Source organism: Staurois parvus, unplaced genomic scaffold (assembly GCF_062004578.1).
Source record: "Staurois parvus isolate SC_StPar_1 unplaced genomic scaffold, SC_StPar_1.0 ptg000172l, whole genome shotgun sequence".
NCBI lineage: Eukaryota > Metazoa > Chordata > Amphibia > Anura > Ranidae > Staurois > Staurois parvus.
The window spans coordinates 5975738-5998827 of NW_028317968.1; the positions used below are offsets into that span (position 1 = coordinate 5975738).

At 39.2% G+C, this 23090-nt stretch overlaps 1 protein-coding gene across 2 annotated transcripts in view; it reads right to left on the reverse strand.

Moving 5' to 3' along the window:
* Nucleotides 1-200: 200 nt before the first annotated feature.
* Nucleotides 201-23090, reverse strand: part of USP32 (ubiquitin specific peptidase 32) — a 287630-nt gene continuing 264740 nt past the window's right edge. For both annotated transcript variants that reach the window (XM_089676627.1, XM_089676625.1), the window contains exons 29-34: nt 21936-22056; nt 20921-21112; nt 16187-16475; nt 11872-12293; nt 10123-10215; nt 201-6573 (exon numbers count right to left, since the gene is read on the reverse strand). In XM_089676627.1, the coding sequence (XP_089532753.1) occupies nt 6400-6573; nt 10123-10215; nt 11872-12293; nt 16187-16475; nt 20921-21112; nt 21936-22056 (1291 nt within the window). In that variant the 3' untranslated portion in view covers nt 201-6399. The remainder of the gene's footprint in view (nt 6574-10122; nt 10216-11871; nt 12294-16186; nt 16476-20920; nt 21113-21935; nt 22057-23090) is intronic.

Below are 23090 nucleotides of genomic sequence, written 5' to 3' on the forward strand. Positions count from 1 at the left end.
GTATTTCCTTAAGTGTTGTTCTTCTATACGCCTTGTAACTGCGATATATGCTACATAACTAGGTCTCCTATGCCCCCTTGTGGTGCTGCAGGTTAAGCTGTTCAGTTCAGATTGAGTGTTTCATCTTTTACGCACATTTTATAAAATACACACATAGACCTTTAAAGTAACAGAACACAAAAACTTAAGTCTCCAGAAAATAACCTCTGCATCCACAGCTTTTAATTTGTTGGAATAATAGTTACAGATAAACAGGGTTCACTCCATGTACAATTACCAATACTTTTTTTTATACATTTCATATTTCAATAACATCAACACTATATTATTTACAGAGAGCGTATGTACATAAAAATCTTTCTAAAGTCAGTGCATTGTCAATATTTTTATACAAGAATTTACAAAGTGAACTTCGTTAACAGTTAATTTAATAAATGTCCTGCTAATCTGAGCTTGTATAATTTAAAAAAATAATTACAACCAAATATAAAACAAATAAGATTAAAAAAAAAAAAGACATAAATGTGCTACCAACATAAATAATATGATTAAGTCTTTATTTCAAGAACCGCCATATTTCCCCCATTGTGGTTTGTTCATAACTAATTTGATATACTGTTATTTATTCACATTTTGAACAAAGAAATTTTAAAGGAACACTATGGGGTTGATTTACTAAAACTGCAGAGTGCAAAATCTGGTGCAGCTGTGCATGGGAGCCAATCAGCATCTAACTTCAGCTTGTTCAATTACGCTTTAATAAAAAAAACTGGAAGCTGATTGGTTTCTATGCTGAGTTGTACCCGAATTAGCAATCTTCAGTTTTAGTAACTCAACCCCACTGTGTTGTGTTTGAGTACTGGCAAATGCTAGTAATGGGTACGAAATATGACAGACACAAGCAGGATGCACTCGGTGAGAAGAGAGAAAACTGGCATCATGAGGCCGACACCGTCAACCTTTAAATCCTTCACTCGGGGAATAATATTTCCTGGAAAAGTCATTAATTGAATACTGCCCACAGAACTCCACGTTTTACAAATGCACACATTAGCTACACAAAATGAAATCAAGGAAGATTATCAATTGTCCTGACAAATGGTAACAAGGGATTCTGAAGACTAAGGAAGCACTTAAAGGTAAATGGAGTAATCCAAAGCAGCCATTCAGATTCAACACCTGGTTTAACCAGTAGATGACAGTTATGGGTATACCCTACAACAAAAGTGTGGGAAAGAAGAGAAGCATGTGTGCTGTTCTAATTAGTTGGGCAAGTTGTGGATGTAGTAGTGCAACAGCGTGATCAAGGAAACTGCATACTTTCCAACCTGTGTTGAGGAGACATCTGCCTTTCTATGGCTATTTTTATTGTTCTATCCTAAATTCTCAAAATTGGATTGTCCGATTGGCTGCCACCGCTGCTGTTCACATTAAATTACTGTGATATATTGTGTTATACATGACCTCTACAATAAATATTGATTTTCACTCAAATCTCAGTAGGTTTTAAAGCAGGTTTTTAAAAAGGAACTATTATTTTTTTCATTCAATAGCAAAACCAGCATGTAGCTCATTGACATGAACTTGGGAAGAACCATGCACTGTGTTGATCATATCTCATCACAGGTCTACAATCTGGCACCAGAATCAGGTGCTGCCTGTGCGGGCATCAGAAATTTTGAGATTAGGTCTCTGATTACACAATCATTAAAACCCTGTATTCCTCTCTATTAAAGGTAGGGCACATGAAAGGACTCTTGTAATACATACGATAAGCAAAAAAACATAATGCGAAGTACACATAGCATACTTACAAAAACCTGGGCCCAGTTGAATTACAGTAGTTTGGAAACTCCAATTTTCTTTTAATAAAGGGAGCAAAAAATATATAAAATATATAGACAATGTAGAGATGGAGTGAATTGTGTTTACCAACACCAATTTAAGTGGAGAATTGACTACTAAGTTTCCAATTATAACTGGTACTAACTAATCTGCCTATGACTAACACTGTGTAGTAATACAGCGGGGATGCTGTCTAGCACAGAATATTTGGTTGTTTAGCGGTCTGGTCTGAACTCTCAGTAACAGCAGTTCACATACAGAACTTGTGCACTGAATGGTTGTTCCATGCCACTGCAGGTAAAACCTAGAACAGTTTAAAACTTGGACGCTATGGGGTAGATTTAATAAAACTGGTTCACTCAGAATCTGGTGCACCTGTGCGTTGTAGCCAGTTTCTAACTTCAGCTTGTTTAATTAAGCTTTGGCAATAAAGCCTGGAAGCTGATTGGTTTCTATGCAGAAGTGCACCTAATTTTGCACTCGCCAGCTTAAGCAAATAAACCCCTATGGGACAGGTGTAGATCTTCATTTTACTGCATGGAAGAATCACATGAATCAGAGAATTTCCATATTTTCTGGAAACTCCCTGGAAACAGTTGATAAATGTACAGTGAAGAAACAAAATAATCTCTGATAATAGAGGCCTCCTATGGCACAATGACTCCAATCTGCACTATGTGAAAGCATAGCACTGGCAATAAGAAACAACTGTTAGTGAGGGCCTTTTTTTATACTTGTCCATATAAAGACATGGCTAAAAGGCATAAATGACATAAAAGCATGAACGGCTGAAACAAACAGTAATATGTCAATCAGGAAGTGTCTTATACAACCAAAAAATGATAATGACTTGATTAAAGAAAACCTCCTAAAAATTAATTTGGATCCTACGGTGACAACTGCAACAAAGGTTCACATGGAAGAAAAGAACTAGAGCAGTATAAGTTATTTGGCAATTAAAAAATATATATACATACTAGTTGAAGGGGTGATCTGACAATTTTAATTATTATTATTAACCATATTTTCATGTTTACTAGTCTTGGGGCCTTTAGTCCTTGCCACTTGTCACAAATGAGGCTCCCATCTAGTTCTGGAGACTACCTTGTACAACTTCTAGAAGTAGTTGCAAGTTCTGAGACATCACTATCTGGGGAAATGTCTGAATCAAAAATACACTGGAAATCAGGAAATAACAGCCTGCAGCAAGGGAACCTCTCGACAGGTAACAGATGTCATGATAGGTTTCCCTTTATAACCATTTTAACTGTATGCCATTTGCGAGCTTTGGTAGCCTATCACCCAGCAAACAAGAATTGGTTTACCAAGTTAAAACTGTTTACCAAAGACTATGTCTTACATGTGAATCCAGCAGAGATGAAAGATCCACCAGCTTGTTTTAAAGTGCATCTGTGTCCAGACTATGGACATGAAAATATTTACATATTCTTAACAAGCACTATAAGAACGAGCCATCCCTGACCTCTTTAGCTGCTTGTACTGTGAAGCAATTAATTCTCAAATTCCTCAGGGATTATAGCAGATACGTTAATGTGAGCTTTAGTTAGTTTCTAACAGATAAACACAATTGCTGTGTGTTTACATCACAAGGCCAGCAGGCTGTTATTTTTGTAGAGAGCAGAATCTTGGCAGAGATTTCAATGCTCCTGTCGTGAAATGGGAAGATCAAGGTCTCCACAATGCTTATAGCTATGATGTAAATAAAGGCTTGTTTTAACGTGCTTTTACTGCTAGTTTAAAATACGTAAAATGTAATGTATATGCACTTTAAAAGTGCAGTCTGTAGACAAACTCACTTTAACACAGGTTGCCAAGTGTCAACATTTATACACTGTCATTTTCCAGTGCTTTAGAAAAATAACAGCTGTAATTGGCTGCTATGGTCTGCATCTCCACCATCATTTGCTGCCACATTTAAAGAAAATATGATTTGAACAACAGGAGATAATCCCTTTAAAAAAATTAAATATTTTTCATTTTCAGGGCACATTGATATTGTTCCTTAGAAAAGGTAAAGCTGACCACCTTCATCCTTTCAGTTATATGATTTTATCCTGCATGGGCTGACAATAAAAGATAATCAGAAAATGGAGGGTGCATGTTATGCATACTAATGATGTAAACTGCACAGAGAGAGAAGAAAATATAACTAGGACACTGCCCAAATGTCAACAGTACTGCAGTTTAAAAGGTCCAAAGTCAAGACTTGTAGGATCACACATTTGACATCTACACTGTCAGAAAAGTCATCAACATACTTTACAAAATTATCAGGAAGCACATTACATTTCTCTTCTGTAGCTCACAGGTTAAAAGAACAGTTGCAAATATTTAAAGATTGCAGCAAAGTTGTCTGTAAAAAACGACAGCTTCTTGAAGTATCTGTAGATGGATATGTACCTCTGTTCTGTCTGCAGTACATTTTGTAGAACATATGGTGAACAGACCTCAGCTGTAGTTAGTATTCTATACCATAGCATGGTCCAGGATAGTCACTGCAAAATGAGAGCTGTACAAAAAACAAAACCTACAAGAAGGGCAAAAAGAGTTTTGTTCAAGACACTGAGAAGGAATTTGGGAAAACGGAACCATAAAGTACAGAAAGTTTATGTTACAAGGATTATATTCAGCAGTGTGGCACTAAACAGCAGACATTCAATGGCACCAACATAAAAGTAGATCAAACTTTTAAGTTTCTGTTGCACACAGAGATGGTTTGATGAGCACCAGTCTGTCTTTGGCCAAGAAGCCAACTCATGCAAGTTCAGCACATGGCAACTTTTTTTTTTTTTTACAAATGAATCATCAAATTTCCAATTAAAGGAAAACAAACAGTGTATGCTTGTGATTTCTCATAACACTAAAATGGAGGGGTTTACTCTGCCATATTTACTTGGAGCTGCAATTATTGTATCCTGCACTCACCTAAATAATTACTTCAAAAACAATTATATAACACAAACCATGGTCTTCGTCTGCTGGGTACTATAAAACGGAAAAAAATCCCTTGGGGGGGGACCCTCTGTGTTATCGAATGGTGGGATTCAAAGCAGATATGGGATTTCAGTTTAAACAGAATTATGATTTAACCAATTAATCTGTCATATATTTCTAATTTGTTTGTATCCATTTTTAACAAAAGATAAATAATGTTTGATAGAAAGGTGTAAAAAAACTCTATTCAGTTCAGATATTTCATTATTTGTGCTTAGGTAGAGTAACATACAGAAAAAAAAACAAGCACTAAATGTGAAAAGACATGTATGACAGTCTGTTGTCCTTATGTATAGCGCCATTTCCTATGTTTTCCCAAAGGTTTGCTTTTTACTTTAAAAATGGATTAACTTTCATTTCTATTATTATTCATACAAGTTGAGCATGTACTTCATATAAAATCATTAACATTTAACCTCAACTTAAGTTTGCATCCTAAAAAACTGCAAACAGGATATTATATATTTCACTGGGTATTCACTGAAAAATGGAGAAATTAAACTGGCATTAAAGTGCAATGCTTAATTTTACTCGGACATATGCACTGTTGGTTGTGCATTTGCTTTTCACAATCTGCAAATAATCCACAGACATAAAAGCAAAGACCACAAAATCCCTGAAGTTACTGAAGACCAAGTTCCAAAAGTATATGCCTCTGAGTATGTCTCAAGCAAAAGTGTGAAATACATTTTATTTGCATGCCATGGTAGTTCCCAGTGAGCACATAAAAATGACATTTAAGTGAAACCTGTCCAGGAAGAAAATAATGGGCTGCCACTTTGAAATCGTCTTCTGAAAATACCAGTTTGCAAGCTGTAATGCTGGCTCGCTTGCTTCAATACTTTGAGTCAATAAACTGGAACAAACATGATTTTGCAGATTTGAATAATTGTTTCGAAAAAGTGACTCAAAGCATTTAAAACAGTGGGACAGCAAAAAAAAGACAACTCACAGTTTTAGAAGAATGGCAGGCTCTGTATTTCTCATGATAGGTTTACCTTAATATCAGTGTAAGGAGTATGTACTGTATGTGCTGTCTACCCAAAGCAAGCAATCAAAAATCAACGTTCGTTACTTTGGCTACATAAAGCAGCTAGGGGTTCAACTCTGATTAGTTATTGAGAGGTATTGCACATCATTTCACTGTTGTGACATAATTTCCAAATAGTCTTAATATATAGATGGAGGCATTGTACAATACGCCTTTATATTGGACAATTTCCAACCTCCACTAAAAATATCCTTGTTGTTTAAGGTCATTTAATGATAATTTTGTTGTCCTTATGCACTCTTCTCAAAAAAGTAAAAAGGGAAAAAGCTATTTAAAAGAAACATAAAACCACCTTAGTATATTTAAAACAACAATGTCATGTTACCCTATTGTCTATTTTTGTTGAATGGCCCTACATGCATTGGTGACCTCAACACTAGTATGTTTAGATTGATTAATGACTTTTAAAAAATGATTCACCATCGCTCCTTTCCATTTTCTATTCTTCCTCCAATGTTTAAGTTGAACATTCTGGAAGCACAGACATGTTACTGAAGCACACAATATTTTTTATAGTCTGATTCAAAGTCTTCATCCATGCTGCTAGTGTCTGCCATCTTTTTCCCATCAATCTTTGGCAGGAATTGTGCATAGTCCACCCCTTGCTGCTCATAGAAAAGAATGTAGGCCGAGTCTGTGTCAATTTCGTCAGGATGTAGTTCCTGTTTACAATAAAGATTTACATGAGAATGGTTAGGTCATTATAGTTACCAGTTATGCTTTCAGATATCAGTAGTTTTCCCTTTTTTTTACATATCAGGGAACTCAAAAGATGGAATGCAGATAGTCCAGAACAATATGTCATTAACTGCCTTAGATAATGGTTTAATGGTGGGAACCCGGTCTTAAACCAGTCATACATAGACTGAAATTCAGTCAAGTTCAGGTATCCATTCTGATAAGCCCACCTATGTGATAGGACACAGGAGATGACAGACACTTATTAAGGGGTCTAATATATTTCTGACAACTTGCCAACAGGCTCACATACTATAAGAAATGGGTCAGGAAGGCACAAAAGAGTGTTGCCATGCGCCCACCTCCCCCCTTCGTAGCTGGCCAGAGAGACATAAATCCTCCATGTAAGAAGGTAGAGAAGAGGTTTATTGCCCAAGAACCTTAAGGATTATAATGGGAAAGGCTCAGCAGTATTTTTATTAGTATCCAATCACATGAGGATAGTGGCATATAACCCAATTGTAATGATTTTTTCTTTTACTTAGAGGAAACCTATATTGAGGGAAATACACTGCTCAATAAATTAAAGGAACACTTTTTAATCATAGTATAGCATCAAGTCAACTAAACTCCTGGGATATTGATCTGGTCAGTTAAGTAGCAGAGGGGGTTGTTAATCAGTTTCAGTTGCTTTGGTGTTGATGAAATTAATAACAGGTGCACTAGATGGGCAACAATGAGATGATCCCCAAAACAGGAATGGTTTTACAGGTGGAGGCCACTGACATTTTTTTTCCCTACTCATCTTTTCTGACTGTTTTTCACTAGTTTTGCATTTGGCTAGGGTCAGTGTCACTACTGGTAGCATGAGGCGATAACTGGACCCTACAGAGGTTGCACAGGAAGTCCAACTCCTCCAGGATGCCACAACAATACGTGCCATTGCCAGAAGGTTTGCTGTGTCTTCCAGCACATTCTAAAGAGCATGAAGGAGATTCCAGGAGACAGGTAGTTACGCTAGGAGAGCTGGACAGGGCCATAGAAGGTCCTTAACCCATCAGCAGGACAGGTACCTGCTCCTTTGTGCAAGGAACAGGATAAGCACTGCCAGAGGCAGTGACCAAATGACCTCCAGCAGGCCACTGGTGTGAAACATATTTCATGAGGGTGGCCTGAGGACCCGATGTCATCTAGTGGGCCCAGTGCTCACTGCCCAGCACCATACAGCTTGATTGGCATTTGCCATTGAACACCAAAACTGGCAGGTCCACCACTGGTGCTCTGTGCTTTTCATAGATGAGAGCACATTCCCCCTGAGCACATGTGACAGATGTGTCTAGAGAAGCCATGGAGAATGTTATGCTGTCTGTAACATCATTCAGCATGAGCATTTTAGTGGTTGGTTAGTCTGGAGAGGCATATCCATGGAGGGACACATAAACCTCTATAGTCTAGACAATAGCATCCTGACTGCCATTAGATATCGGGATGAAATCCTTGGACCCATTGTCAGCCCCTATGCTGGTGCAGCGGGTTCTGGGTTCCTCCTGGTGCATGACAATGCCCGGCCTCATGTGCTGAGAGTATGCAGGCAGTTCCTGGAGGATGAAGGAATTGATACCATTGAAAGCCTGCACGCTAGCCTGACCTAAATCCAATGGAACACCTCTGGGATATCATGTTTCAGTCTATCCGACACCACCAGGTTGCACCTCAGACTGTCCAGGAGCTCAGTGATGCTCAGGTCCAGATCTGGGAGGAAATACCTCAGGACACCATCCGTCGTCTCATTAGGAGCATGCCCCGACATTGTCAGGCATGAATACAAGCACGTGGGGGCCATACAAACTACGTAGTACCATTTTGAGTTGCTGCAATGAAATTTCAGCAAAATGGATTAGCCTGCTGCATAATTTTTTCACTTTGATTTTACTACTGAAAATGTTCTTACGCAATTGGTACTCGTCTGACTGACTTCTACATTTTTTTGAGCCACTGACCTAGAAAAAGGGTTGACAGAATACCTGACCCACATAATTGTTTATGGGCATTAACACAAAGAACTGTCATTGCATTAGCTTGACAGTCAGGCGAATAGCCTTTTCAAAAGTAGAGTTCAGCAACATTTCTCATATTTTAGATTTACTTAAACATAATTAACATTTCTAACCCAAACATCAGGAAGTCCTTCAACTTTCTAACCTAAACATCAGGAAGTCCTTCAACTGTGTTATGAAAATCTCTAAAATGGATTTCCAATTTTGCAACCAAATTTAGATAACACCTAGTTTTATATTTGCTACATGTTCCCATTCACATAGTATAACTTAGAAACCATTTAAAAACTGCTGATTACAGTTTACTTGCTCATTTCTGAAAACTCAAAAAATTATGTTGTTTTCCCTCTGCGATGTAATGCTGAGAAGGAGCCTGGGGAGTTAATGTTTACCATAATTAACCCTGTATGTACTGTGATGGCAGATCTCATTATCAGTTGTAAATTAGACTTGGACACAGTCTGTGCCAACAAGGGCTAAAGATCTAGAAGCTTGCATGTTAACACAGGGAAGATCAGTTCGTCCCCACTGTGTGGGGAACAGACTCACTTTGAAATTGTTTAGAGTAGCTTGTGGTCTGCCCAAAGGCCTTCTCCAAAGAAACATTAGTAATGCAAGAAATATTAAAAAATAAATAGTTTTAGGCATGCTGTCTGAATGGAAACACACATACATATAACATTTTGTTATTGACTTGAATGTACCTATGAACTTGCTGGCATATCTGACTGCTTCTAAAGAGTCATTTCCCTAGCATAGCCCTTTCATCTCTGGAGTATCTAGTTATCCTCCACCCCTCCCCTCCCTACATAACCTTATTTGTAGGAGTTATGGGAAGAGCAAAGGGTATTACTATAGAATGTCACTTGAGTGACAGCTCAGAGTTTGCTGGAGAGTTGCTGACATCACATCAAGATGATAAGGCTCAGCAGCAGTCTTAGGACTTTGGATGCCAAAACAAGGGAGGCTTTTACAAGTATATAACATGCATAAAATATGTTAAATAAACATATCATTTCGAGGAAGATTGTTGAAAATAATTTTCCTGGCAACAGAGTCTCTTTCAAGGGGATGCACCTATAAATGGAATCAACAGCTAGATATACAGGCCTGACTGCAGGTCAGTGTTTTCCCTTTAGGTTTTTCAGTATGGGAAAGCTAGCATTTACAGGGCTATAAGATAATCAACCTTATGGCTTATCAATTTACAAAGTTTTATACATTAGGAGTAGACCAATACAATAATTTCATAATTTCATCAAATATCTTCCTTTAATATGCAGTGTACAGCATATTCTCAATAATACATGGTGCCTGTTTTCATAGCTAGCAAAAGCTCACAATGCCAATTTAAAGTGTCTAAGCACAGTGTTTTTAGTAAAATACAATGTGGAATAGTAATTCATTGCAGTATTGAAATATTTCCTGATAAAATGATGTATTGTGTTAAGAGATGAATTAAAAAAAATATCTTACCTTACAACTGCTGTCATTGTAGCAGTACCATTTTCCATTTGGATTTTTGGCATAAGTAACATAATGACCTCCGCCCATTATTCCTGAATGGCACTAAAGAAAAAAAGTACATACAATGGCATTATCCTCAAAACCGTAAATGTCAGTGGAGGTTTCAATGCCTTATATAAACCTAAGAATAGTAAATGAATGTATATATGAGCTTACCAGTCTTTAGATGTGCCACATGCAAGTTTTTTTTTAAATTTATTTTCATTTGCTGATCCTGCCAGTAACACACTTCCTATCCTAGGGTGTAATGTTCACTTGCTGTACATTATCTATGGAGAAGCAGCATTGTCACCCTAGGCCAAGAAGTGTTAGGACCATGGGACATTGTCCCCCTCTCCTCAGCTCCAAAACATAAGGAAGAGATGTTCCATAGTTCAGAGGCAACCTCTGTGTGGTTTACCAGGGCTGAAAAGAATGCTTCAGATAACACTACAGAGTGTACATGATGCAGGAGATTTCTGCCAGGACCAACAGTTATTTTGCACATAAACAGATATGGTATACTTAACAGACCAAAAAGGCAGCCAGTTCGAGAAGTTCATTGCTAGGGTTTTCAATTTAGCACTAATGACTTGGTTCTTTTAAACGTTACATTAAACTTTTAAGCAAATTTTACAGAAATAATTTTAAGTGTTAAGTTTATAACCCAGGTCTAAGAAACTCAACCTCACATTTTAAGCTGCTTGGACCATCATCATTAAAGTATAGGTGAACCCTTACCTTGTAAAACAACCCATTCTATTTAGAAATAGAAATGAAAGGCAAAACACTCTGATCTTACCAGTGAATGTCTGTGTTAGGAGGTGTGTCAGCAAAAATCTGACAATTGGAAGACAGTCAGGCTGTTCTCCCAGCACAGCCAAAAAACTGACCAGGCTTGGATGGATGTGCTCTCATGCTTAGCGGTCAGTTTGAAATAGGAAAGCAGGGGACTAACAGAATCACCAGGTATTTCAGACAAAGGAAGGAATACAATGAAAAACGGATACATTTTAACACAAGTACATGGCACAACAAACACATATCAGGAAAATGAAATGTTGGGGTAACCTAATCTTTAACTAGTGAATCAAATCTCATATTAATAGATAAGCTGAAACCTAACATAGTGGAACTTCCATACTGTGAATAAACTGACACCTTTTTTTTTTTAATACTTGGTGCTTATTAGTGCATCAACCAAGACTCAATTTCTTTGGTGAATAATCTCTTCTACTTTTATTTTAATTTTATGGGATGGTTCTATATTCTTACTTAATTTTTAGTTAATGTGATTTCTTACTTAATGTTCTATACTTATTTTTTATAAAATAACATAGTACAGTTTAATGAGTCTTTACATGACTGCCTTACTTTACTGACCTGCATAAACCCATTAGCTATCAAGAAAAAAAAAAAACCCATAATGCAATCCTGTCATGAATTAAAAATGGTGAGGGCAACTTACCAAAATAAACGCAGGACCTAAAAAAGACCTGTATATACCCCTTGCCTACCAAATCTCTGCAAACCCAAACATAGGAGCTCTATATGCAAATGGAAACCTTCTGCTCCAAGCTGGAGTTCTAAAAAACCTACCGCAATTGCTTACTGCCATCACAGGTTTAATGTTATGATGGGATCACAGTACACAAAAAATGCAGGGATGCAAAAAGATAGAAATGGTGCACTGTATTCCAGTTAAAGACCTCAGCTTACCGAAATTGCATAAAGATTATAGATAGGCTGACAGCAGATGTCGTCTCTTTGGTCATCAGTGATGTCCTCCTCTTCAGCCATGTGGTTGTCAAGCTGACCATTGCTGCATGGATTCTGCTCATAAACCAGTCCATTGGTTAAAGCCACCTCACAGTCCTGACTGATGGCTAATTCAGTTTGACTTCCACTTAAAACATACCCTTTACTTGAGTCTACCTGATCCACAGTCTCTCTTGACTCACTATCTGTGCCATTTTCTTTGCTTTGATCCAAATTCTCTTTGCTGCTTGAAAGTTTCTTGCCTCCAAGCTGCGGTAAACGTAGACGGCCTTTACCTCTCCCAAGGGATCTAGGGCTATGGTTGGGACTGTTGTTTTTACTTGAGGAATTTGAAGACACTTTCCTTTTTTGGGATGGAGATGCTGTAAAACAAGCCAACTTTAAATCACTATCCAAACTGAACATTTAAGCATAACAAATTAACGAAAATGGTTGTTCTATTATACATGGTTTATAATGTATGTTACAGCTAGTTAATAAAACTATATATCTGCAAAAGACTGACAAAACCTTGATGTGTTCCTATGCAGAGCAGCTAAAATAAACCACCTCTATTCTGAAGTAGGTATGTGCCTTTACTGCATATACATTAGCAGTTTAGCCATAGATTTACTCTATATATACACCTTCCTGGGCCTTATCTATGAAAATTCTGATATTAGAATTGCATGTAGGTAAAAACATAAACAGGAGACACTGGCAGCTAAGAGGGAAACATAGACTGAGATATATATATATACAGTTGTGTTCAAAATAATAGCAGTGTGTTGAAAAAAGTGAACAAAGCTCAAAATCCTTTTAATAGTTTTTATTTCCATACACACAAATGCATTGGGAACACTACACATTCTATTCCAAATCAAAACATGATGAAAAATAGATCAAATTTGTGTTGTTCCTCTAAAAAAAAATTTAAGAAAAGTGAATATTAGACTGTTCAAAAAAACAGCAGTGTTTTGTATTCTTCTTTACAAACTCAAACACTCACTATATAAACTGAAAAATGTTTGAAGATTTTGCTTTCCTTTGAATCACTTAATTAATATTTAGTTGTATAAGCACTGCTGTACATCTGTGTTGCATGGAGTCAACCAACTTCTGGCACCTGTGAACAGGTATTCCAGCCCAGGATGATTGGACTACATTCCACAGTTCTTCTCTATTTCTTGGTTTTGCCTCAGAAACTGCATTTTTAATGTCACCCCACAAGTTTTCTATTGGATTAAGATCCGGGGATTGGGCTGGCCACTCCATAACGTCAATCTTGTTGGTCTGGAACCAAGATGTTGCATGTTTACTGGTGTGTTTGGGGTCGTTGTCTTGTTGGAACACCCATTTCAAGGGCATTTCCTCTTCAGCATAAGGCAGCATGACCTCTTCAAGTATTCTGATGTATTCAAACTGATCCATGATCCCTGGTATGCGATAAATAGGACCAACACCGTAGTATGAGAAACATCCCCATATCATGATGCTTGCGCAACCATGCTTCACTGTCTTCACAGTGTACTGTGGCTTGAATTCAGTGTTTGGGGGTCGTCTGACAAACTGTCTCCGGCCACTAGACCCAAAAAGAACAATCTTACTTTCATCAGTCCACAAAATGTTGCACCATTTCTCTATAGGCCAGTCAATGTGCTCTTTGGCATATTACCTCATTAATAGAACTCCACACTGCTATTATTTTGAACATGCCCCTTTCAATTAGTGATTCAATTACACAGAATCAGCAGCATGCATGTCATGACTGTTGGGTCTGTTGGATTTCTATTACTCTACTACACCTGCTAGTAAATTATTTGCCATATAGAAATATCATTTCTACCAAAAACAGTGATTGATCAGGTTAGTGATGTCTGACTGCTATTATTTTGAAGACAACTGTATATACATTCATACACACACACATCATCCCCATCAACATGCGCCAAAGCACCCCCCCCCCCCCATGTTGAGGGCATGTGGCCTGGTATGGTTCGGGGGGGCGGGCTCGCTCGTTCCCCCCTTTCCTGACCTGCCAGGATTTTGGGGGACGCCCCACATTATTTTTCTTTTACATTTTGGCATGGGGGTTCTCCTCAAAATCCTAACCAGACCCAAAGGGCTTGGCATGGATGGAGGGGGGGGACCCCAGGTTATTGTATTATTTTGTAATTGCCGGCTTTCTTTTCTTTTTTTACATTCAGCTGTCAGTGGGGAAGTCTGCTGACAGCTGATTACTCATAGGTGGTTAGGGATTTGGCGACCACCCATTCCTTAACAACCCATGACAGTACTGACAGATACAGTACATACCGCAAACCTGGACCACTACTTAATTACCGCATGCATTTAATTATTCCTTTTGTGAATTGACTTTAAGGTCTTTTTATACGGTATTTGCCAAGTGTTTTTGCTATTTTCTGTAAATACCGCATACTAGCAATAGTGAATTGATATTTTCAGTAAGCTTAGCTCAGACCTTCCCACATGTGCGGTGTGTTTTTGGAGCGTTTATGAAGAGTTTTTGAGGCGTTACCATTCATTTCAATGGGAAGAGGCGTTTTTTTTTAACTCCCCAAACATGCCTCAAAGATGCTGTAAGCAGGAGTTTTTACACCGCACCACAAGCGCAACGCTTTGGCGTGAAAACATGCATAGATATACATTCACAAACACAGGGAAGCAGTTTTATTGAGCAGTTTTTTTTTTTTACACAAATACGCTTCAAAAACTCCTCAGTGTGAAAGCAGCCTTAGGCCAAAAGAACCTTCCGTTTAAATTAGCTACATACATTCCAAGTGCATTCCATGTTTCTTTAACAGCTTCAATACTGGGCACTCACACCCTCTTCCTGCCGAGACCAATATTCAGCTTTCAGTGCTGTCGCACTTTGAATGACAATTGCACGGTCATGCAACACTGTACCCACAATAATTTTTTTTTTATCATTTTTGAGACAGATAGAGCTTTCTTTTGGTGGTATTTAATCACTGCTTGGCTTTTTATATTTTTTTTGCTAAACAAGCAAAAAAAGACAAACATTTTTTTTCGGGGGGGGGGGGGGGTGTTTCTGTTATAATATTTTACAAATAAGCATTTTTCTTCTTCACTGATGTGCACTGATGAGGCTGCACTGTTTGGCACTGATAATCAGTGTAAACAATGTACTTGCTGGTTATCGGCTCTCCTTTCCTCACACAGACACAGCGTGTGAGGAATGGACTGCTGATAACTGGCAAGTCTGTTTACATGTGATCAGCAGCAATTGGACACAGCTGATCACATGGTAAAGGGCCACAGTAAGTGTCCCTTTACCCCGATCTGTGATCACGTGTCCAATGGACATAGTGGTCACAGAGCGTGCCCAATTTGCGCCCTAGCAAAAAAGCAACCACAGCCCAAGTACAAAAGCCTGTGTCCTGCCAGCAGCTCCACAGTGGAACTCTTGCTCCCTGTTGGAAAGTAATGATTTTTTTTGCAGAGGTCCAGCATGCCACTTACTGAGTCAGAGCCACAGTTTCCCAATCAGTAGAGAGCAAGAGCTTGCTGATTGCAGAATTACAGACCACTACTTCCTTACAGAGAGCAAGGGTCCCAACTCTGAAGCAGTCAGTTGGGGAAAGGCTTGTATATTCAGGCTGTAACAGCTATAGAAAGAAAATGAACTGGAATATATTGAACACCTTTTGTTTTGATGCATTGGGAATGCATTTAACTGATTAAACTTAAAAGTTCAGTTGTGCCTTAATTCACCACAGAGTGTGCACGTACCCTCTTCACCACCAACATATACATCTACAGTACATTATTTTGAGGCAAGAATGGACCCCATAGGAGAATGCCTCATCGAGTAAGCTTTAGTCCCTACAGTTAAAGAATGCAGACTGCAAACTAGTTCAGACTGCAAACTAGCCAGTGAAAAGCAGCTTCACATCTTATTTAACAGCCCAACACAGTATACCCACTGTCCAAATAAAAAATGTGAAAAGCCAAAAAAAACCCCCAAAAAACAAAAAAAAGTGATAATACGACATAAAAAAAAAATCACTAACCCAAGTATCTGCAATAATACCTGGGGTTAGATGGTTTTCCAGGCACTCGTTCTAATGAAGATCTAAAGCATGACGTTCAGGTAGAATCTACGTTTATATAGCTGCAGGTTGACTATACAGCCAGGGAACTGGCCAGGCCTTCAATGCTAGTATAACAGTTTTATGCAGAAGAGGGACTATATATTCTAATTATAAAAAAAAATAGGAGTAAATAACAGTACCTTTACTACTATTAGCTATAGAAGAACTGATGACTGGTTGTACTTTGCTGACCGCATCTATTTCTCCAGAAGCAGGGTTGATCAATTCCATTTTCTTCTGGTCACAATGTGTCAATCGTGGCTCAGCCTGGTCATCAACTTGAAGTTTGGCTCTCTTTTTCTGGTATTGTATCGGTCCTCGAGGTACCAAAAAAGCACTTGGATCAAATTTCTCTCTTGGAAATTTGACAATTTTTTGAGATTTTATCCATCGGCCATTAACGAACTGGAAACGCTTCAAATGGATAATCTGAGATTGAGAAATGCTTTGAATTATTAGAGAATTACCACAAATTAATCCAAACTAAATCTGTAACATAATGAAAGGACCATTTAAATTATACAACATTTGGTCTAAATCAAGCAAAGAAAAAGCAGAAGCACTGTTTGTAGACAGTGCAGACACCACATATTTCAGCCTATCATGAATCTCAACAAGCTGCTGGCAGCAGGGCTGAACAGTACACCTGTGCCCTCCAGCCACCCAAAAATGTTGGGATTTAATACACATGGGCCAAACTAGCCTTGTACATGACGCCTTTGATATATCCTCTTTCTTTACTGGTAGTCTCAAATACACATGTTGAAACTGTGATGCCTAGAGAAACCAATCACATTATCTTTTTAATCTCTATCCTGTCCCAGAGACAAGGAGTCAGACAATAATAATGCCTCGCCGCTGGCTATCCCCGCTTCAGTCGATCCTGAACACGGCTGCCAGACTCAATTCACCTTTCCAACTGCTCCATCTCCGCCACCCCCCTCTGCCAATCCCTCCACTGGCTTCCGATTGCGCAACGGATTAAATTCAAAATCCTAACACTGACATACAAAGCCGTCCACCATACTGCCCCGAACTACATCACTGACCTAATATCCAAGTACCACCCAGCACGCACACTCCGCTCCTCACAAGACCTCCTTCTCTCTAGTTCCCTGGTCTCCTCCTCCCATGCCCGCCTCCAGGACTTCTCCAGGGTGTCACCCATCCTCTGGAACTCCCTGCCCCAACCCATCAGATTATCACCTACTCTCCTCTCCTTTAGGCGCACCCTGAAAACCCATCTCTTCAGGGAAGCCTACCCCACCCACCCCCTGCTAACTTGCCAACCTCCTCCACTCTTCCTACCACTCCATCCCCCACAGCTATCTCCTCCTGTGCCACCATCCCCTCCCTCCTAGATTGTAAACTCGAAAGAGCACGGCCCTCAATCCCCTCATGTTTTGCATTGTATTGTTATTGTTCTGTCACATGTTCTGTCCCCCTTTGTAATGTACAGCGCTAAGTGAACTATTGGCGCTTTATAAATACTGTATAATAATAATAATAATAATAAGCACCTTTGCAATTCTGTCAGGGCACAGCACTGAAAGTGTCCACACTGAGGTTGACGTTTCCATACTGGCTCTTTTTTTCTCAGTGCATACCCCCCCCCTCTGGGCACTGCACCTGTCACAATTATAAGCACATGGCTAAGCAGTTTGGTAATGGGTGGGTGAAGCCCAATGGGGAACTGAGAGACTAGTTCCCCATCAGGTCTACTTTACTTTAAAAAGACAGCGCAGTGGGCAGATCCATAGAAAGTTTTTGTGAAAACTGTCACCATTACTGCTTTATCACATTCCCATGACTGTCTTCTAGATATACTGCAAACCCAGGACAAAAAGAGTAAAGGTTGAGCCGTTGCCAGTGGCAGCAAGTCAGGGTTATCTGTTATTCTCTGAGAAGTTATATCATGACCTGGCTGTGTCCTTTGATTTTCATGCAGATGGGTAATCAGTTGACAAGCACAAAATAAGTATGCAAGCATATGGCACAGGTCATATTCCCCTTGCAGACAGCCAAGCAGAAAATCTATCAAGTGATGTTGAACATGACAACATGCGTGTTATCTCTATTATGTACATCTATTATGGTTTTTACCGAAAGTGAATAGAACCATTTCAAAATTAGGCACAGTTATTTGTGTTTGTCAGAGAAAACGGAACTATACTGTAGTATATTAAATCTACTAAGCCCAAGTAAAGATAAATAGGATTTTTGACTACCGAAAAATCCATTTTTCATGAAGCACTTAAAAAGATACAATTTATTAATTTAGGTACATTGGATGCCTTTAGGAGCTCAGACACCGACAACAAAGCTATAAAGAACAGCCCAGTACAACCACTCACACTTGCAGCATGCCTCAGTTAAGTTCACAAGCAATTGTATGAGTGGATCATAAGAACAAAGGGGAGGACCGATGTCCCTCAATGTGCTCCAAAAAAAGGATTTTTCAGTAAGTCTAAAATCCTTTTGTCCTAATGATAAGTTAAAAGATGCAAAGGATGGATTAATTCAGGTTGATTGGACATCCAAAAGCAATCCAACTGAGAGGTGGGTGATACAGCAAACAAAACATTTAAAGGCCCATGGAAAAACCTCAGGTTGAAGAAGAGAGATCAACAGAGCCACTTGAAGAACCTTAGAACAGAAGTGGGATAAGGTCTGAATGTCCACTTTGTAAAAGTTAGACCAGGGACAAAAGACCAGATGGTAGCTCTGCAATATGGGAACAGATGTATGATGCTGAAAAGCCCATGAAGCAGTAACTGACCTGGTACAGAACACTTTTGATAATAAAAGTTCCTGTTCCTAGTTCTACCGGTTGGAATGATGAGGCACTGAACCCACATGGCAACAGAGGAACATGAAGCATGCTGTGCCTACCGGTTCTTTAGGAATGGAAAGCAGGTAGTCAGACAGTCCAAAGGGAGCTGAAGCTAAGAGACTCCAATAGGGCATACCGAATCCAGTCAAGAGAGGAAAATCTTCTTAAGCTGGCCATAGATGGAACGACATTTTGATCCATCTATGGCTATTCCCGTACGAGAGTAGTTGATCTAAGGATTGACTGCTCTCAAACAGTCTGGTTGGAAAATTTTTCGTCGATCAGCACTGCACTGCACTGATCCAAAAAAAAAAGAGAAAAAAAAAAGTCTACATATGGCCAGCTTTAGATGTTTCAGGGAAAGATGAAGGTAGAATAATATCCTGGTCAAAATGAAAGGAAGAAACCAACATGGGAAGAAGAGAGGCCTTTGGCCTCAAGCAAACCTGGTGTCTGTGCAGCACAAGAGTTCTATGCAGGATAACGCAACCAATTCAGAAACTCGCAGCACAGAGATAATGGCAACAAGGAAGGCAACTTTGCGTGTAAAAGTAGAAGAATGTCTGTGGTAGGTTCTAAGGGTAGCTTTTGACAAACTGACAGAACCAAGAGAGATCCTATGGTGTCACTGGGGGACAGAGGAATAAGTATGCAACACCCCCTAGGAAGGTCTAAACAAAGCAGTGAGATGCAAACAGTTTCTGAAAAAGATGATTTCACCCTTGTGTGTACTACAAGGAACATGTAGACTGTAGCAGCGGACAGTGATCCTAGCTTTTGATGTCAAAGCCTTTAGGAATGATGCAAAGCCTAAAACAGAGCACTGTATGCTAGAAAAGGCCACTACCCTTTCACTCATTATCCACCATACTAACCAGTATACGAGTACCAGCAAGGGTTAAACACCAGAGGAGTTAAAGGTTGTCTCAGACCAAGCCACCTGAGACTGACATATAAACAATATGCAAGTAAGAAAGTACCAGCAAGGGTTAATTATGGAGCAACTGTAGAGTAGGAGGGGTTAATGACTTTCTGTGCCTAGGTAACCAGGGGCTGTCACAGTACAAATGGTATGAAGATGAGATGGTACCAGCAAGAAGTACTCACGGACCAAATGCAGTGCATATGCTGTACAGTTTTGGTGCAGCATGTTAGTGGCCAGCGCACATGTGCAGACCAGAAGCAGCACAGAAATCATAGGGGGTGTGTGACACATTAAAATAGTGTTGCAGCCATTCCACAAAGGTGCACAGCATATTATAGAAAGTGTGGTCCCAAGGAAGAGGTACCTGTAACACATGAATGTGTCACAGCTAACTATGCCCCAACAACCCTAGAGGTGAAGCCATCAACTACATAGTGTAGGGCAGAGCCCTAGTAACTAGCTGTGGTGATGATCTGGATGGACCCTGTGGTGGACAGACAGCACAGAAGCACCAATGCAGGGCTAGTATGCATATTCTGACAATCATCACCTCTTTGGTGGGTTACTTTTATGGGAGTCTTCAGGGCCAGCATTCCACCAGATGGGTGCACCATGGCCCTGAACCTGTAAAGTGTACTGCACCGGACTCACACCTTACAAACTGGTGTCTAGGCAAGTGCCTTCAGCAGAGGACAAATTACAGGCCAGACCTGCGTCTTCCTCCAGCAGGGTATAGGTTCATCTGCTATGGCAATGCTGAGGACCAGCCTATCTGGAAAGCTGCAAAATGAGTTCCTTCTGACTCTGTGCAACTGTAGAAACTTGCTAGAAAAAAAAATAATCTTGAAAGGCTTTGCTTCCCTCAAAGGAGAGAAGATATCCATTCTCCTAAAACACTAGCAAAAAACTAAGGCATGCTGGGAGTGCAAGGGGTTATACTGGCAGTGTTCGATCTCCCAAAGACAGCATCATAATCCAATATACCCAAATGAATCCATTCTGTGCCCCTTAATATATGATTTAGAAATTAGTTTTCATTCACTAATACCTGGATAAAAACTATTTGATAATTGTCACTTAACTAAAGAAGCAATTAAAAGGTAAATGAAGAGGTACCAGAATTGGCGGGAGCCTCCAGAGGTCAAGTTTCTTTGTGGCCAAACAGTGGGTTTTACATTTGGAACAATAATACATCTCATCTTCTCCCAGCTCCTCTTCACTTGTGAAAGCCCGAAGGCAGCTATCCAAATTAATAGGCTCTGCTTGTGCTCTACGACTCTGTTCTACACTTTCATGCTCTTCCACGATCTGTACACAAGAGAGAAAAGAACCCATATTGGAAATATTCACAGTAGACGTGTTTTTTTTTCTGAAAACCTGTGATTCACTACAAATACATATGCAGGCTGAGTAGCATGTACAAAACAAGAGGTTATTAACAGTGTGATTAACAGATTTTCCCGGAAGGTAAATTAACTTGCTTGTGTGCTTCCGCTTAAAAAGTATACAGAAACTTTACCAAATAACTGGCTTAACAACCACAGCTTAATATTTCACAGCCAGTCATAGGAATCTGAAAATCTATTCTTACTGATTATCTTCTACTGTAGCTTAACATACCCCAGGAGATACAGTTAAGTTATGCAGGACCACATATAGTTGTGCTCAAAAGTTTGTATATCCTGGCAGGAACTGTGAAATTTTGGCATTGATATTGAAAATATGACTGATCATGCCAAAAATGCTCTTTTATTGAAGGATGATGATCATATGAAGCCGTTCAAATAGTTGTTTTGCTCCTTTTTAAATCATAATGATAACAGAAATCACCCAAATTGCCATAATGTCAATGTTCCCAGCACGAGGGCACATATCTCCATATGGTTTCGGGTTGTCTGCTTCTGAAACCCTTCTGGGAGAAGATTCATGGCCTCTGGCCATAGCAAGGTGTATGCAGGTAACCCCCCCAATTGACACTTGGGCAGTCCCCGCTGAACCAATCTAAAATTTCAATCCTTCTATGGTCAGCTTAAAAATCTAACCATTTAATTCTGTCTGTTGATGCAAAATCTGTTTTAACACCAGGATTAAAAGAAAAATAAAATATCTAATCTCAAATGGATCATCTTACCCTTTCCTGAGATGTCTGGTAACGCAGATGTAGGGCTGTCGGATCCCAATCTACAGCAATGTAAGCATTGCCAATATATGCCCGGTCTTCTGCACAATCAATCTTACATCCCCTGCAAAACCTAGAATAAAAAAGGTAAGAACTACATTTAAAGACATGGAACACCCAATCTATACCATACAAAATCAACATGACCTCTGCCTGCTACTTCAATCAACAGTACTGTTTTGGGAGTGTGAGTGCTGTTGATTAGAGCACTGGGCAGTGGTGCGCCAAGTCGCTGTGCTCTTCACTGAACTCTAGCTAGCACAGGATATTTTAACCTTTGCTGCAGCAAATATCAGTGTAAAAAAATAAAAAATGATTCCCATATTTATTACTACTAATGTAGCAGTTCAATTGGCCTTTAGATTTATAGTTTTCCTTTAAACATTGCAAGTCAGGTGCTCATATTTAAAAATACAACTAAACAGTGCAATTCTTTACAGGGTGGCAAACATTATATAGCATGTCACGGTTGACAGGAGGAACTATCATCAAACACAACCCATTACAGTGAATAGGGCCCTGACACAAGTGATCTGCAGCTGCATGTAATGTACATGGTTGCAGTGCTGCAAGCTTTCAGTGGTTAAAATAGTCATCCGGGAGGCGACACATCACTCCTGAGCCACTGGTCACATGACTTTGAAAAGAGGTCCACCACATATTGCTTTTCAGAGGGGCAGTAAATGCTGCACACGTAAAAAAAGCCCTCACTGATAGGCAGCATTGCTCAAATAACCTGGTATGAGTTTCACCTGTAGCAAGAACAGTCATTTTCCTATCAAACTCATTTCATAAGAAAGCAACCTATAACCATTTATCACTGATCTATCGGAGTCATATTACGCAAATTTAAATATTTGGTGCATCGCAATATCAAATAATACAGGATCAGCTCACAAAATAACTCCTACTATGGTGTGAACAGAAAAAAATTAAAGTAGAAATAATGACATGCATACATAATAAAACAACTGTCAGTGGTTCCTAGTGACATGATTGCAATATTTTGAAAAGACTCCATGACAGTAAGATGACACCTCTAATTATTTTCACTGATTTTGCCAAATATATCCTATAAATTATTTTAAAAATGTGCTGCATAAACAG